Raw genomic sequence first — 16,196 nt, 5'->3', positions numbered from 1 at the left:
GGCTGGGTAAATGGTGGATTAAAAAGAGAAGAATAAATAAATACCCCAAATAATGTTCTGGGTTATATTGCCACAACCTCAAGTCTCCGAGGCAGTAGCAGGTGACAGTAAGTGACTTTAATCTTTACACAGGAAACTTCCACTTTTACTACCCACTGTCTCCGAGAGGTTGCCCAGGCCAAAGGCTTACATTAGCCCACTCCCACAGAAATCCTATACAGACGACGGATATTATCCTGCTATTCTTTCACGACCGCATCACTCCCATAACACACAGCACCGCATGTGTCTGAATATTTGGACCACTGAGGACATGTACCTAAGATATACAGGTATATGTAGCGCATTATCCAGCACCCCGGGTATATTTTGCATGCAACAGGTTTCGGAAATGCCCTCCGTCCCCACCCATGAATTGTAGGACCTGCAAGCGCCGACACCCCCTGCAAAACACAAGAACGGAGAATGTCGGCAGGTTTTGTTTAGCTGTCACCAGGCGACACGAAGTTCTGGAATTGGATGTCCACCTTGTACTTGCTGCTCAGACACTCAGACCAAAGACTGACGGCATAATCCTTCACTCAGAAAGGTCAGAGCACTTTATTGTGATGCGAAAGCCATTTACAGAAATAAATACACGTGAGCTGCACAAGGCACCAGGCGGTGAAGAGACATGGCGGGCGTCTGAAGCCCTTAGCTGTCCAGGCTCATGAGCAAGGCTGTCCCCCTCTTGATCCAGTGTTCGGGAGGCGAAGACCCCGTCCGGAGATCTACCCCGATCACAAAGGAGGCCCGGCCGGCAGCCCCGGAGCGGAGCGGGTAATAATAACAGGGGCAGGAGTACAGACCTGTGAGAGAGGAACATTGTACTGGATTGTGCTGGTGCAGAGAGAAGATACATGGTGGCATCAAGCTGGGCAATATGTATGGGGCCTTTACACACATGACCATCCACTAGCCACACCTCTCACGCCGGTCATTCGCACTTGCCACCACACCTACTGGATAGCCATGACGGAGTGTCCACAGGGAATACATTGGGAAGGTGAGGGGAGAAACAGAATGACGACAGGTTGGGGAAGAGGGCGTGCGGGGGTCGGGGCAGAATGACTCTCATGTACCTTTACTGCTCTTCTTCTTGCTCTCGGTGGGTCTGAAGTGAATGGTGGGAATAGGACACACCAGCTGCATGGGTGATGCCTCCGTTAGGCAGGAGTTCTTCTTATCCCACCCGGCCCCCTCCAGATACAGACCGCGGATCCACACCCCATCCTGAGGAACAGCAGCAATATACACACAGTCAGTATCACAGACCCTTCTGTCTGTGTCACCCCGCAGGGGGAGGGACAGGCTCATAGCTCCCTTCTGTCTGTGTCACCCCGCAGGGGGAGGGACAGGCTCATAGCTCCCTTCTGTCTGTGTCACCCTGCAGGGGGAGGGACAGGCTCATAGCTCCCTTCTGTCTGTGTCACCCTGCAGGGGGAGGGACAGGCTCATAGCTCCCTTCTGTCTGTGTCACCCCGCAGGGGGAGGGATAGGCTCATAGCTCCCTTCTGTCTGTGTCACCCTGCAGGGGGAGGGACAGGCTCATAGCTCCCTCCTGTCTGTGTCACCCCGCAGGGGGAGGGACAGGCTCATAGCTCCCTTCTGTCTGTGTCACCCCGCAGGGGGAGGGACAGGCTCATAGCTCCCTTCTGTCTGTGTCACCCCGCAGGGGGAGGGGCAGGCTCATAGCTCCCATCTGTCTGTGTCACCCCGCAGGGGGAGGGACAGGCTCATAGCTCCCTTCTGTCTGTGTCACCCTGCAGGAGGAGGGACAGGCTCATAGCTCCCTTCTGTCTGTGTCACCCTGCAGGGGGAGGGACAGGCTCATAGCTCCCTTCTGTCTGTGTCACTGTGTCACCCTGCAGGGGGAGGGACAGGCTCATAGCTCCCTTCTGTCTGTGTCACCCCGCAGGGGGAGGGACAGGCTCATAGCTCCCTTCTGTCTGTGTCACCTGCAGGGGGAGGGACAGGCTCATAGCTCCCTTCTGTCTGTGTCACCCTGCAGGGGGAGGGACAGGCTCATAGCTCCCTTCTGTCTGTGTCACTGTGTCACCCTGCAGGGGGAGGGACAGGCTCATAGCTCCCTTCGGTCTGTGTCACTGTGTGACCCTACATGGGGAGGGGCAGGCTCATAGCCCCCTTCTGTCTGTGTCACTGTGTCACCCTGCAGGGGGAGGGACAGGCTCATAGCTCCCTTCTGTCTGTGTCACCCCGCAGGGGGAGGGACAGGCTCATAGCTCCCTTCTGTCTGTGTCACCCCGCAGGGGGAGGGGCAGGTTCATAGCTCCCTTCTGTCTGTGTCACTGTGTCACCCTGCAGGGGGAGGGACAGGCTCATAGTTCCCTTCTGTCTGTCACTGTGTCACCCTGCAGGGGGAGGGACAGGCTCATAGCTCCCTTCTGTCTGTGTCACCCCGCAGGGGGAGGGACAGGCTCATAGCTCCCTTCTGTCTGTGTCACCCCGCAGGGGGAGGGGCAGGTTCATAGCTCCCTTCTGTCTGTGTCACTGTGTCACCCTGCAGGGGGAGGGACAGGCTCATAGCTCCCTTCTGTCTGTGTCACCCCGCAGGGGGAGGGACAGGCTCATAGCTCCCTTTTGTCTGTGTCACCCCGCAGGGGGAGGGACAGGCTCATAGCTCCCTTCTGTCTGTGTCACCCTGCAGGGGGAGGGGCAGGTTCATAGCTCCCTTCTGTCTGTGTCACTGTGTCACCCTGCAGGGGGAGGGGCAGGCTCATAGCTCCCTTCTGTCTGTGTCACTGTGTGACCCTACATGGGGAGGGGCAGGCTCATAGCACCCTTCTGTCTGTGTCACCCTACAGGGGGAGGGGCAGGCTCATAGCTCCCTTCTGTCTGTGTCACTGTCACCCTACAGGGGGAGGGGCAGGCTCATAGCTCCCTTCTGTCTGTGTCACCCTGCAGGGGGAGGGACAGGCTCATAGCTCCCTTCTGTCTGTGTCACCCCGCAGGGGGAGGGGCAGGTTCATAGCTCCCTTCTGTCTGTGTCACCCCGCAGGGGGAGGGGCAGGTTCATAGCTCCCTTCTGTCTGTGTCACTGTGTCACCCTGCAGTGGGAGGGGCAGGCTCATAGCTCCCTACTGTCTGTGTCACTGTGTGACCCTACATGGGGAGGGGCAGGCTCATAGCCCCCTTCTGTCTGTGTCACCCTGCAGGGGGAGGGGCAGGCTCATAGCTCCCTTCTGTCTGTGTCACTGTGTGACCCTACATGGGGAGGGGCAGGCTCATAGCACCCTTCTGTCTGTGTCACCCTACAGGGGGAGGGGCAGGCTCATAGCTCCCTTCTGTCTGTATCACTGTGTCACCCTACAGGGGGAGGGGCAGGCTCATAGCTCCCTTTTGTCTGTGTCACCCCGCAGGGGGAGGGACAGGCTCATAGCTCCCTTCTGTCTGTGTCACCCTGCAGGGGGAGGGGCAGGTTCATAGCTCCCTTCTGTCTGTGTCACTGTGTCACCCTGCAGGGGGAGGGGCAGGCTCATAGCTCCCTTCTGTCTGTGTCACCCTACAGGGGGAGGGGCAGGCTCATAGCTCCCTTCTGTCTGTGTCACTGTGTCACCCTACAGGGGGAGGGGCAGGCTCATAGCTCCCTTCTGTCTGTGTCACCCTGCAGGGGGAGGGACAGGCTCATAGCTCCCTTCTGTCTGTGTCACCCCGCAGGGGGAGGGGCAGGTTCATAGCTCCCTTCTGTCTGTGTCACCCCGCAGGGGGAGGGGCAGGTTCATAGCTCCCTTCTGTCTGTGTCACTGTGTCACCCTGCAGGGGGAGGGGCAGGCTCATAGCTCCCTACTGTCTGTGTCACTGTGTGACCCTACATGGGGAGGGGCAGGCTCATAGCCCCCTTCTGTCTGTGTCACCCTGCAGGGGGAGGGGCAGGCTCATAGCTCCCTTCTGTCTGTGTCACTGTGTGACCTTACATGGGGAGGGGCAGGCTCATAGCACCCTTCTGTCTGTGTCACCCTACAGGGGGAGGGGCAGGCTCATAGCTCCCTTCTGTCTGTATCACTGTGTCACCCTACAGGGGGAGGGGCAGGCTCATAGCTCCCTTCTGTCTGTGTCACCCCGCAGGGGGAGGGACAGGCTCATAGCTCCCTTCTGTCTGTGTCACCCCGCAGGGGGAGGGGCAGGTTCATAGCTCCCTTCTGTCTGTGTCAACCCGCAGGGGGAGGGGCAGGTTCATAGCTCCCTTCTGTCTGTGTCACCCCGCAGGGGGAGGGGCAGGTTCATAGCTCCCTTCTGTCTGTGTCACTGTGTCACCCTGCAGGGGGAGGGACAGGCTCATAGCTCCCTTCTGTCTGTGTCACTCTACAGGGGGAGGGACAGGCTCATAGCTCCCTTCTGTCTGTGTCACCCTGCAGGGGGAGGGACAGGCTCATAGCTCCCTTCTGTCTGTGTCACCCTGCAGGGGGAGGGGCAGGTTTATAGCTCCCTTCTGTCTGTGTCACTGTGTCACCCTGCAGGGGGAGGGGCAGGCTCATAGCTCCCTTCTGTCTGTGTCACCCTACAGGGGGAGGGGCAGGCTTATAGCTCCCTTCTGTCTGTGTCACCCTACAGGGGGAGGGGCAGGCTCATAGCTCCCTTCTGTCTGTGTCACTGTGTCACCCTGCACGGGGAGGGACAGGCTCATAGCTCCCTTCTGTCTGTGTCACCCTACAGGGGGAGGGGCAGGCTCATAGCTCCCTTCTGTCTGTGTCACCCCACAGGGGGAGGGGCAGGCTCATAGCTCCCTTCTGTCTGTGTCACCCTGTAGGGGGAGGGGCAGGCTCATAGCTCCCTACTGTCTGTGTCACTGTGTGACCCTACATGGGGAGGGGCAGGCTCATAGCCCCCTTCTGTCTGTGTCACTGTGTCACCCTGCAGGGGGAGGGGCAGGCTCATAGCTCCCTTCTGTCTGTGTCACTGTGTGACCCTACATGGGGAGGGGCAGGCTCATAGCTCCCTTCTGTCTGTGTCACCCCGCAGGGGGAGGGACAGGCTCATAGCTCCCTTCTGTCTGTGTCACCCCGCAGGGGGAGGGGCAGGTTCATAGCTCCCTTCTGTCTGTGTCAACCCGCAGGGGGAGGGGCAGGTTCATAGCTCCCTTCTGTCTGTGTCACCCCGCAGGGGGAGGGGCAGGTTCATAGCTCCCTTCTGTCTGTGTCACTGTGTCACCCTGCAGGGGGAGGGACAGGCTCATAGCTCCCTTCTGTCTGTGTCACTCTACAGGGGGAGGGACAGGCTCATAGCTCCCTTCTGTCTGTGTCACCCTGCAGGGGGAGGGGCAGGTTTATAGCTCCCTTCTGTCTGTGTCACTGTGTCACCCTGCAGGGGGAGGGGCAGGCTCATAGCTCCCTTCTGTCTGTGTCACTGTGTCACCCTACAGGGGGAGGGGCAGGCTTATAGCTCCCTTCTGTCTGTGTCACCCTACAGGGGGAGGGGCAGGCTCATAGCTCCCTTCTGTCTGTGTCACTGTGTCACCCTGCACGGGGAGGGACAGGCTCATAGCTCCCTTCTGTCTGTGTCACCCTACAGGGGGAGGGGCAGGCTCATAGCTCCCTTCTGTCTGTGTCACCCCACAGGGGGAGGGGCAGGCTCATAGCTCCCTTCTGTCTGTGTCACCCTGTAGGGGGAGGGGCAGGCTCATAGCTCCCTTCTGTTTGTGTCACCCTGCAGGGGGAGGGACAGGCTCATAGCTCCCTTCTGTCTGTGTCACCCTGCAGGGGGAGGGACAGGCTCATAGCTCCCTTCTGTCTGTGTCACTGTGTCACCCTGCAGAGGGAGGGGCAGGCTCATAGCTCCCATCTGTCTGTGTCACCCCGCAGGGGAAGGGACAGGCTCATAGCTCACTTCTGTCTGTGTCACTGTGTCACCCTGCAGGGGGTTGGGACAGGCTCATAGCTCCCTTCTGTCTGTGTCACTGTGTCACCCTACAGGGGGAGGGGCAGGCTCATAGCTCCCTTCTGTCTGTGTCACCCTGCAGGGGGAGGGGCAGGCTCATAGCTCCATTCTGTCTGTGTCACCCTGTAGGGGGAGGGGCAGGCTCAGAGCTCCCTTCTGTCTGTGTCACCCTGCAGGGGGAGGGACAGGCTCATAGCTCCCTTCTGTCTGTGTTACCCTGCAGGGGGAGGGGCAGGCTCATGGCTCCCTTCTGTCTGTGTCACCCTGCAGGGGGAGGGGCAGGCTCATAGCTCTCTTCTGTCTGTGTCATCATATCACCCTGCAGGGGGAGGGACAGGCTCATAGCTCCCTTCTGTCTGTGTCACCCTGCAGCTCATGGCTCCCTTCTGTCTGTGTCACCCTGCAGGGGGAGGGGCAGGCTCATAGCTCTCTTCTGTCTGTGTCATCATATCACCCTGCAGGGGGAGGGACAGGCTCATAGCTCCCTTCTGTCTGTGTCACCCTGCAGGGGGAGGGACACATAGCTGCTGCGGTTCTCACCTTTGGAGGATACACCAGGTTATTATCATCTACAGTTGAGACAATGAATTCCCAGGAGAGAGAGTCCACAGAGACCTGAGGAAGAGAGCATTATATAACATCACTGTACAGTATGAAGCCGGCACAATGGGCATACGGCATACTATTACTAGTCACGCCCTGCGGTGAGGAAAGTAACATATAACACTGTAGATACACCGCTCTGGGTCCATGGTCTCACATTGTTTTGCCGGGCTGAACTCTGTAGTACGGCGGTCAGGAATCCGGTGGGGAAGGTGAATGCTGATAGCCAATACAGAACAGGCGGATGTGCCGTCTCTGCCCAGTGAGCGAACATCTCCACGCGCAACGCCAGATCCCGAGTCCAGGCCGCCAGGGGCTTCAGTGACGGGTAGGCCTGAAATCGGAAGACACGGATTACTGCCTACAACGTGTCTATCGGTCATCCTGCTAGCCAGCTATCACTGCAGAGCATCTCACACCATCTCACTGCAGAGCATCTCACACCATCACTCCCCATCCCCCCCTCACACCATCACTCCCCCACCCACCATCTCTCCCCCTCCCCTCCTCACACCGTCTCTCCCCATCCCCTCCTGACACCATCACTCCCCATCCCCCCCTCACACCATCTCTCCCCCTCCCCTCCTGACACCGTCTCTCCCCATCCTCTCCTCACACCGTCACTCCCCATCCCCTCCTGACACCATCTCTCCCCATCCCTCCCTCACACCATCTCTCCCCATCCCCCCCTCACACCATCTCTCCCCATCCCCTCCTCACACCATCTCTCCCCATCCCCTCCTCACACCGTCTCTTCCCATCCCTCCCTCACACCATCTCTCCCCATCCCTCCCTCACACCATCACTCCCCACCCCCCCCTCACACCATCACTCCCCCACCCACCATCTCTCCCCCTCCCCTCCTCACACCGTCTCTCCCCCTCCCCTCCTCACACCGTCTCTCCCCATCCCCTCCTGACACCATCTCTCCCCATCCCTCCCTCACACCATCTCTCCCCATCCCCTCCTCACACCATCTCTCCCCATCCCCTCCTCACACCATCACTCCCATCCCCTCCTCGCACCGTCTCTTCCCATCCCTCCCTCACACCATCTCTTCCCATCCCTCCCTCACACCATCTCTCCCCATCCTCTCCTCACACCGTCACTCCCCATCCCCTCCTCACACCATCTCTCCCCATCCCCTCCTCACACCGTCTCTTCCCATCCCTCCCTCACACCATCTCTTCCCATCCCTCCCTCACACCATCTCTCCCCATCCTCTCCTCACACCATCACTCCCCATCCCCTCCTCACACCGTCACTCCCCATCCCCTCCTGACACCATCTCTCCCCATCCCTCCCTCACACCATCTCTCCCCATCCCCTCCTCACACCATCTCGCCCCATCCCCTCCTGACACCATCTCTCCCCATCCCCTCCTCACACCGTCACTCCCCATCCCCTCCTGACACCATCTCTCCCCATCCCTCCCTCACACCATCTCTCCCCATCCCCTCCTGACACCATCTCTCCCCATCCCTCCCTCACACCATCTCTCCCCATCCCCTCCTCACACCATCTCGCCCCATCCCCTCCTGACACCATCTCTCCCCATCCCCTCCTCACACCGTCACTCCCCATCCCCTCCTCACACAGTCTCTTCCCATCCCTCCCTCACACCATCTCTCCCCATCCCCTCCTCACACCGTCTCTCCCCCTCCCCTCCTCACACCGTCTCTCTCCATCCCCTCCTGACACCATCTCTCCCCATCCCTCCCTCACACCATCTCTCCCCATCCCCTCCTCACACAGTCTCTCCCCCTTCCCTCCTCACACCGTCTCTCCCCATCCCCTCCTGACACCATCTCTCCCCATCCCTCCCTCACACCATCTCTCCCTATCCCCTCTTCACACCATCTCTCCCCATCCCCTCCTGACACCATCTCTCCCCATCCCTCCCTCACACCATCTCTCCCCATCCCCACCTCACACCATCTCTCCCCATCCCCTCCTCACACCGTCACTCCCCATCCCCTCCTCACACCGTCTCTTCCCATCCCTCCCTCACACCGTCTCTCCCCATCCCCTCCTCACACCGTCTCTTCCCATCCCTCCCTCACACCATCTCTCCCCATCCCCTCCTCACACCGTCTCTCCCCCTCCCCTCCTCACACCGTCTCTCCCCATCCCCTCCTGACACCATCTCTCCCCATCCCGCCCTCACACCATCTCTCCCCATCCCGCCCTCACACCATCTCTCCCCATCCCCTCCTCACACCATCTCTCCCTATCCCCTCCTCACACCATCTCTCCCCATCCCCTCCTCACACCGTCTCACCCCATCCCCTCCTCACACCGTCTCTTCCCATCCCTCCCTCACACCATCTCTCCCCATCCCCTCCTCACACCGTCTCTTCCCATCCCTCCCTCACACCGTCTCTCCCCATCCCCTTCTCACACCATCACTCCCCATCCCCTCCTCACACCATCACTCCCATCCTCTCCTCACACCATCACTCCCCATCCCCTTCTCACACCATCACTCCCCATCCCCTCCTCACACCGTCTCCCCCCATCCCTCCCTCACACCATCTCTCCCCATCCCCCCCTCACACCATCACTCCCCCACCCACCATCTCTCCCCCTCCTCTCCTCACACCGTCTCTCCCCCTCCCCACCTCACACCGTCTCTCCCCATCCCCTCCTGACACCATCACTCCCCATCCCCCCCTCACACCATCACTCCCCCACCCACCATCTCTCCCCCTCCCCTCCTCACACCGTCTCTCCCCTCCTCACACCGTCTCTCCCCATCCCCTCCTGACACCATCTCTCCCCATCCCTCCCTCACACCATCTCTCCCCATCCCCTCCTCACACCGTCTCTCCCCATCCCCTCCTCACACCGTCACTCCCCATCCCCCCCTCACACCGTCTCTTCCCATCCCCCCCTCACACCGTCTCTCCCCATCCCCCCTCACACCGTCACTCCCCATCCCCTCCTCACACCGTCACTCCCCATCCCCTCCTCACACCGTCACTCCCCTTCCCCTCCTCACACCGTCACTCCCCAACCCCTCCTCACACAGTCTCTCCCATCCCCTCCTGACACCGTCTCTTCCCATCCCCCCCTCACACCGTCACTCCCCATCCCCTCCTCACACCGTCACTCCCCATCCCCTCCTCACACCGTCACTCCCCAACCCCTCCTCACACAGTCTCTCCCATCCCCTCCTGACACCATCTCTTCCCATCCCCCCCTCACACCGTCACTCCCCATCCCCTCCTCACACCGTCACTCCCCATCCCCTCCTCACACCGTCACTCCCCATCGCCTCCTCACACCGTCTCTCCCCATCCCCTCCTCACACCGTCTCTCCCCATCCCCTCCTCACACCGTGTCTCCCCATCCCCTCCTCACACCGTCACTCCCATCCTCTCCTCACAACATCTCTACCATCCCCTCCTCACACCATCTCTCCCATCCCCTCCTCACACCATCACGCCCCATCCCCTCCTCACACCATCCCTCCCCTTCCCCTCCTCAGACCATCACTCCCATCCCCTCCTCACACCCTCTCTCCCCATCCCCTCCTCACACCATCTCTCCCCATCCCCTCCTCACACCATCTCTCCCCATCCCCTCCTCACACCATCTCTCCCCATCCCCTCCTCACACCATCACTCCCATCCCCTCCTTACACCCTCTCTCCCCATCCCCCCCTCACACCCTCTCTCCCCATCCCCTCCTCACACCCTCTCTCCCCATCCACTCCTCACACCGTCTCTCCCCTTCCCCTCCTCACACCATCACTCCCATCCCCTCCTCACACCATCTCTCCCCATCCCCTCCTCACACCATTACTCCCATCCCCTCCTCATACCATCTCTCCCATCCCCTCCTCACACCATCACTCCCATCCCCTCCTCACACCATCTCTCCCCATCCCCTCCTCACACCCTCTCTCCCCATCCCCTCCTCACACCCTCTCTCCCCATCCCCTCCTCACACCGTCTCTCCCCATCCCCTCCTCACACCATCACTCCCCATCCCCTCCTCACACCGTGTCTCCCCATCCCCTCCTCACACCGTCACTCCCATCCTCTCCTCACAACATCTCTACCATCCCCTCCTCACACCATCTCTCCCATCCCCTCCTCACACCATCACGCCCCATCCCCTCCTCACACCATCCCTCCCCTTCCCCTCCTCAGACCATCACTCCCATCCCCTCCTCACACCATCTCTCCCCATCCCCTCCTCACACCATCTCTCCCCATCCCCTCCTCACACCATCTCTCCCCATCCCCTCCTCACACCATCTCTCCCCATCCCCTCCTCACACCATCACTCCCATCCCCTCCTTACACCCTCTCTCCCCATCCCCCCCTCACACCCTCTCTCCCCATCCCCTCCTCACACCCTCTCTCCCCATCCCCTCCTCACACCGTCTCTCCCCTTCCCCTCCTCACACCCTCTCTCCCCATCCCCTCCTCACACCATCTCTCCCCATCCCTCCCTCACACCCTCTCTCCCCATCCCCTCCTCACACTGTCTCTCCCCATCCCCTCTTCACACCGTCTCTCCCATCCCCTCCTCACACCCTCTCTCCCCATCCCCTCCTCACACCCTCTCTCCCCATCCCCTCCTCACACCATCTCTCCCCATCCCCTCCTCACACAGTCTCTTCCCATCCCCTCCTCACACCGTCTCTCCCCCTCACACCGTCTCTCCCCATCCCCTCCTCATACCATCTCTCCCATCCCCTCCTCACACCCTCTCTCCCCATCCCCTCCTCACACCCTCTCTCCCCATCCCCTCCTCACACCCTCTCTCCCCATCCCCTCCTCACACCCTCTCTCCCCATCCCCTCCTCACACCGTCTCTCCCCATCCCCTCCTCACACCCTCTCTCCCCATCCCCTCCTCACACCCTCTCTCCCCATCCCCTCCTCACACCCTCTCTCCCATCCCCTCCTCACACCCTCTCTCCCCATCCCCTCCTCACACCGTCTCTCCCATCCCCTCCTCACACCCTCTCTCCCCATCCCCTCCTCACACCCTCTCTCCCCATCCCCTCCTCACACCATCTCTCCCCATCCCTCCCTCACACCCTCTCTCCCCATCCCCTCCTCACACCGTCTCTCCCATCCCCTCCTCACACCCTCTCTCCCCATCCCCTCCTCACATCCTCTCTCCCCATCCCCTCCTCACACCATCTCTCCCCATCCCTCCCTCACACCCTCTCTCCCCATCCCCTCCTCACACAGTCTCTTCCCATCCCCTCCTCACACCCTCTCTCCCCATCCCCTCCACACACCGTCTCTCCCCATCCCCTCCTCACACCGTCTCTCCCCATCCCTCCCTCACACCATCTCTCCCCATCCCCTCCTCACACCGTCTCTCCCCATCCCCTCCTCACACCGTCTCTCCCCATCCCCTCCTCACACCCTCTCTCCCCATCCCATCCTCACACCGTCTCTCCCCTTCCCCTCCTCACACCATCTCTCCCCATCCCCTCCTCACACCGTCTCTCCCCATCCCCTCCTCACACCGTCTCTCCCCATCCCCTCCTCACACCGTCTCTCCCCATCCCCTCCTCACACCGTCTCTCCCCATCCCCTCCTCACACCCTCTCTCCCCATCCCATCCTCACACCGTCTCTCCCCATCCCCCCTCACATCATTAGCTGTTACAGAAATGTCCTTCACACCAGTAAAACGTGAGACATTACCTTTTCCCAGAGTGGGGGCACACGTGCGTCATGTATATATGTGAATATCTCCTCCAGTTCAGTAGACATGACCACCAGGCCCTGTATACCATGCTCTAGGTCTAGGAGAGAAGATCTGGAGGCAAAAGAACAAATTACTGTATAGTGAATATCTTACAATAAAGAGGTAAGACAACTCTAGGCAACGCGTTCAGTGTACCAGTGTGACAGCCACATGTGGCATCCTGCTACCGGGTAATGGGCACCGCGTGTACTAGTGTGACAGCCACGTGCGGCATCCTGCTACAGGGTAATGGGCACCGCGTGTACTAGTGTGACAGCCACGTGTGGCATCCTGCTACCGGGTAATGGGCACCGCGTGTACTAGTGTGACAGCCACGTGTGGCATCCTGCTACCGGGTAATGGGCACCGGGTGTACTAGTGTGACAGCCACGTGTGGCATCCTGCTACCGGGTAATGGGCACCGCGTGTACTAGTGTGACAGCCACATGTGGCATCCTACTATCAGGGAAATGGGCACCGCGTGTACTAGTGTGACAGCCACATGTGGCATCCTACTACCAGGGTAATGGGCACCGCGTGTACTAGTGTGACAGCCACGTGTGGCATCCTGCTACCGGGTAATGGGCACCGCGTGTACTAGTGTGACAGCCACGTGTGGCATCCTGCTACCGGGTAATGGGCACCGCGTGTACTAGTGTGACAGCCACGTGTGGCATCCTGCTACTGGGTAATGGGCACCGCGTGTACTAGTGTGACAGCCGAATGTGGCATCCTACTACCGGGTAATGGGCACCACGTGTACTAGTGTGACAGCCACATGTGGCATCCTACTACCAGGGTAATGGGCACCGCGTGTACTAGTGTGACAGCCACATGTGGCATCCTACTACCAGGGTAATGGGCACCCCATGTACTAGTGTGACAGCCACGTGCGGCATCCTGCTACCGGGTAATGGGCACCGCGTGTACTAGTGTGACAGCCACGTGTGGCATCCTGCTACCGGGTAATGGGCACCGCGTGTACTAGTGTGACAGCCACGTGTGGCATCCTGCTACCGGGTAATGGGCACCGCGTGTACTAGTGTGACAGCCGAATGTGGCATCCTACTACCGGGTAATGGGCACCGCGTGTACTAGTGTGACAGCCACGTGTGGCATCCTGCTACCGGGTAATGGGCACCGCGTGTACTAGTGTGACAGCCGAATGTGGCATCCTACTACCAGGGTAATGGGCACCGCGTGTACTAGTGTGACAGCCACATGTGGCATCCTACTACCGGGTAATGGGCACCGCGTGTACTAGTGTGACAGCCACATGTGGCATCCTACTACCAGGGTAATGGGCACCGCGTGTACTAGTGTGACAGCCACGTGCGGCATCCTGCTACCGGGTAATGGGCACCGCGTGTACTAGTGTGACAGCCGAATGTGGCATCCTACTACCAGGGTAATGGGCACCTCGTGTACTAGTGTGACAGCCACATGTGGCATCCTGCTACCGGGTAATGGGCACCGCGTGTACTAGTGTGACAGCCACGTGCGGCATCCTGCATACTGGGTAGTGGGCACCGCGTGTACTAGTGTGACAGCCACATGTGGCATCCTACTATCAGGGTAATGGGCACCGCGTGTACTAGTGTGCCCCCCATAGCACCCCATGGAGATGTCTGTGCAGTCGCTCGGAGCGTCCTTGCACTTCCCCAGTGCTGATGGCCGGCACCGCCGTCATACGCTTAGGGTGCGAGACTGGCACAGGGCGCTCGGAAGGCGTGTTACGGTGTTGCCTGCTACCAGGAGCCTTGTTACGGTGTTGCCTGCTACCAGGAGCCGTGTTACGGCGTTGCCTGCTACCAGGAGCCGTGTTACGGCGTTGCCTGCTACCAGGAGCCTTGTTACGGTGTTGCCTGCTACCAGGAGCCGTGTTACGGCGTTGCCTGCTACCAGGAGCCGTGTTACGGCGTTGCCTGCTACCAGCAGCCGTGTGACGGCGTTGCCTGCTACCAGCAGCCGTGTGACGGCGTTGCCTGCTACCAGCAGCCGTGTTACGGCGTTGCCTGCTACCAGCAGCCGTGTTACGGCGTTGCCTGGTAATGTATAAGTTCACATTTATAGCGTCCTAGTAAAGTCCCGTATCCAGCCTGATCTGCGTTGCGGCGCACTGACCGGATCGTGCTCAGCAGAGTGTTGTATCTCTGGATCTCCTGTAGTAACACAACATTGAGCGGGCTGGGATCGTCACTCAGCACTTTCATCGTTCCTTCATAATCTATTTCCTGGGGAATCTTCTGCCGGACATCACTCAGTATCTCCAAGACCTAAGAAAGGGAGTGATTGCCGGAACACACGGATGAGCAGAAGGGTACAGGAAGGAGAGAGAATGGGAAGCAGGGAAGGGTGAGAGGGAGGTATGAGAACAGCACGAGGGAGGGACTGTACCTTGTCTTCTCGGCTTTGCCCTCCCGCCACGCTCTGAGTGATCTGGGGTTGCAGAGACAGCAGAGTGTCAAAGAGGGTTCGTGCCTCAGTGATCTGGCTGGCAATATCCGCGTTTGGGTGCTGGCCGAAGGCCTCTGGATGATCCACAGTGGGCAACAAGCCAATAAACTCCTTGTATGACGCCAGCGGCCCATCGCGTGGGATGTAATATGTGTCCAAAGAGGAAAGTCTATAGACATAGGATTTAACAAAGTAACACTACTGCACCAGGACATACTGTACTTCTATATAGACACCACTGCACCATGCCATATATACACCCACAGACCAGTACAGACACTACTGCCCCATGCCATATATACACACACAGCCCAGTACAGACACCACTGCACTATGCCATATATACATACACAGCCCACTACAGATACTACTACACCATGCCATATATACAGTACAGACACCACTACACCATGCCATATATACATAAACAGCCCACTACAGATACTACTACCCCATGCCATATACACACACAGCCTAGTACAGACACCACTACACCATGCCATATATACATAGACAGCCCACTACAGACACTACTACACCATGCCATATATACACACACTGCCCAGTACAGACACTACTACACCATGCCATATATACACACACTGCCCAGTACAGACACTACTACACCATGCCATATATACAGTACAGACACTACTACACCATGCCATATATACATACACAGCCCAGTACAGACACTACTGCACCATGCCATATATACAGACAGCCCAGTACAGACACTACTACACCATGCCATATATACACACACAGCCCAGAAAAAGACACCACTGCACCATGCCATATATACAGACAGCCCAGTAAAGACACCACTGCACCATGCCATATATACATGCACAGCCCACTACAGATACTACTACACCATGCCATATATACAGTACAGACACCACTACACCATGCCATATATACATAGACAGCCCACAACAGATACTACTACCCCATGCCATATACACACACAGCCCAGTACAGACACCACTACAACATGCCATATATACATAGACAGCCCACTACAGACACTACTACACCATGCCATATATACACACACTGCCCAGTACAGACACTACTACCCCATGCCATATATACACACACAGCCCAGTACAGACATTACTACACCATGCCATATATACACACACTGCCCAGTACAGACACTACTACACCATGCCATATATACACACACAGCCCAGTACAGACACTACTACACCATGCCATATATACACACACAGCCCAGTACAGACACTACTACACCATGCCATATATACACACACTGCCCAGTACAGACACTACTACACCATGCCATATATACACACACAGCCCAGTACAGACACTACTACACCATGCCATATATACACACACGGCCCAGTACAGACACTACTGCACCATGCCAAATATACACACAGCCCAGTACAAACACTACCACACCATGCCAAATATACACACACAGCCCAGTACAGACACTACTACACCATGT

General features: G+C 58.6%; 1 protein-coding gene across 1 annotated transcript in view; it reads right to left on the bottom strand.

The window, feature by feature from the left end:
• Positions 1-562: 562 nt before the first annotated feature.
• The window catches only part of DNAH2 (dynein axonemal heavy chain 2), a 261,666-nt gene continuing 246,032 nt past the window's right edge, over positions 563-16,196 (bottom strand). The window contains exons 82-88 of the mRNA XM_063930819.1: positions 14,654-14,882; positions 14,381-14,532; positions 12,214-12,328; positions 6,695-6,871; positions 6,475-6,549; positions 1,122-1,272; positions 563-848 (exon numbers count right to left, since the gene is read on the bottom strand). Of these exons, the coding sequence (XP_063786889.1) occupies positions 694-848; positions 1,122-1,272; positions 6,475-6,549; positions 6,695-6,871; positions 12,214-12,328; positions 14,381-14,532; positions 14,654-14,882 (1,054 nt within the window). The 3' untranslated portion in view covers positions 563-693. The remainder of the gene's footprint in view (positions 849-1,121; positions 1,273-6,474; positions 6,550-6,694; positions 6,872-12,213; positions 12,329-14,380; positions 14,533-14,653; positions 14,883-16,196) is intronic.

Source organism: Pseudophryne corroboree, chromosome 6 (assembly GCF_028390025.1).
Source record: "Pseudophryne corroboree isolate aPseCor3 chromosome 6, aPseCor3.hap2, whole genome shotgun sequence".
In the NCBI taxonomy this organism is placed as follows: Eukaryota; Metazoa; Chordata; class Amphibia; order Anura; family Myobatrachidae; genus Pseudophryne; species Pseudophryne corroboree.
Note: the sequence above shows the minus strand (reverse complement) of the source record. Positions and strands in the feature narration are given on the sequence as shown.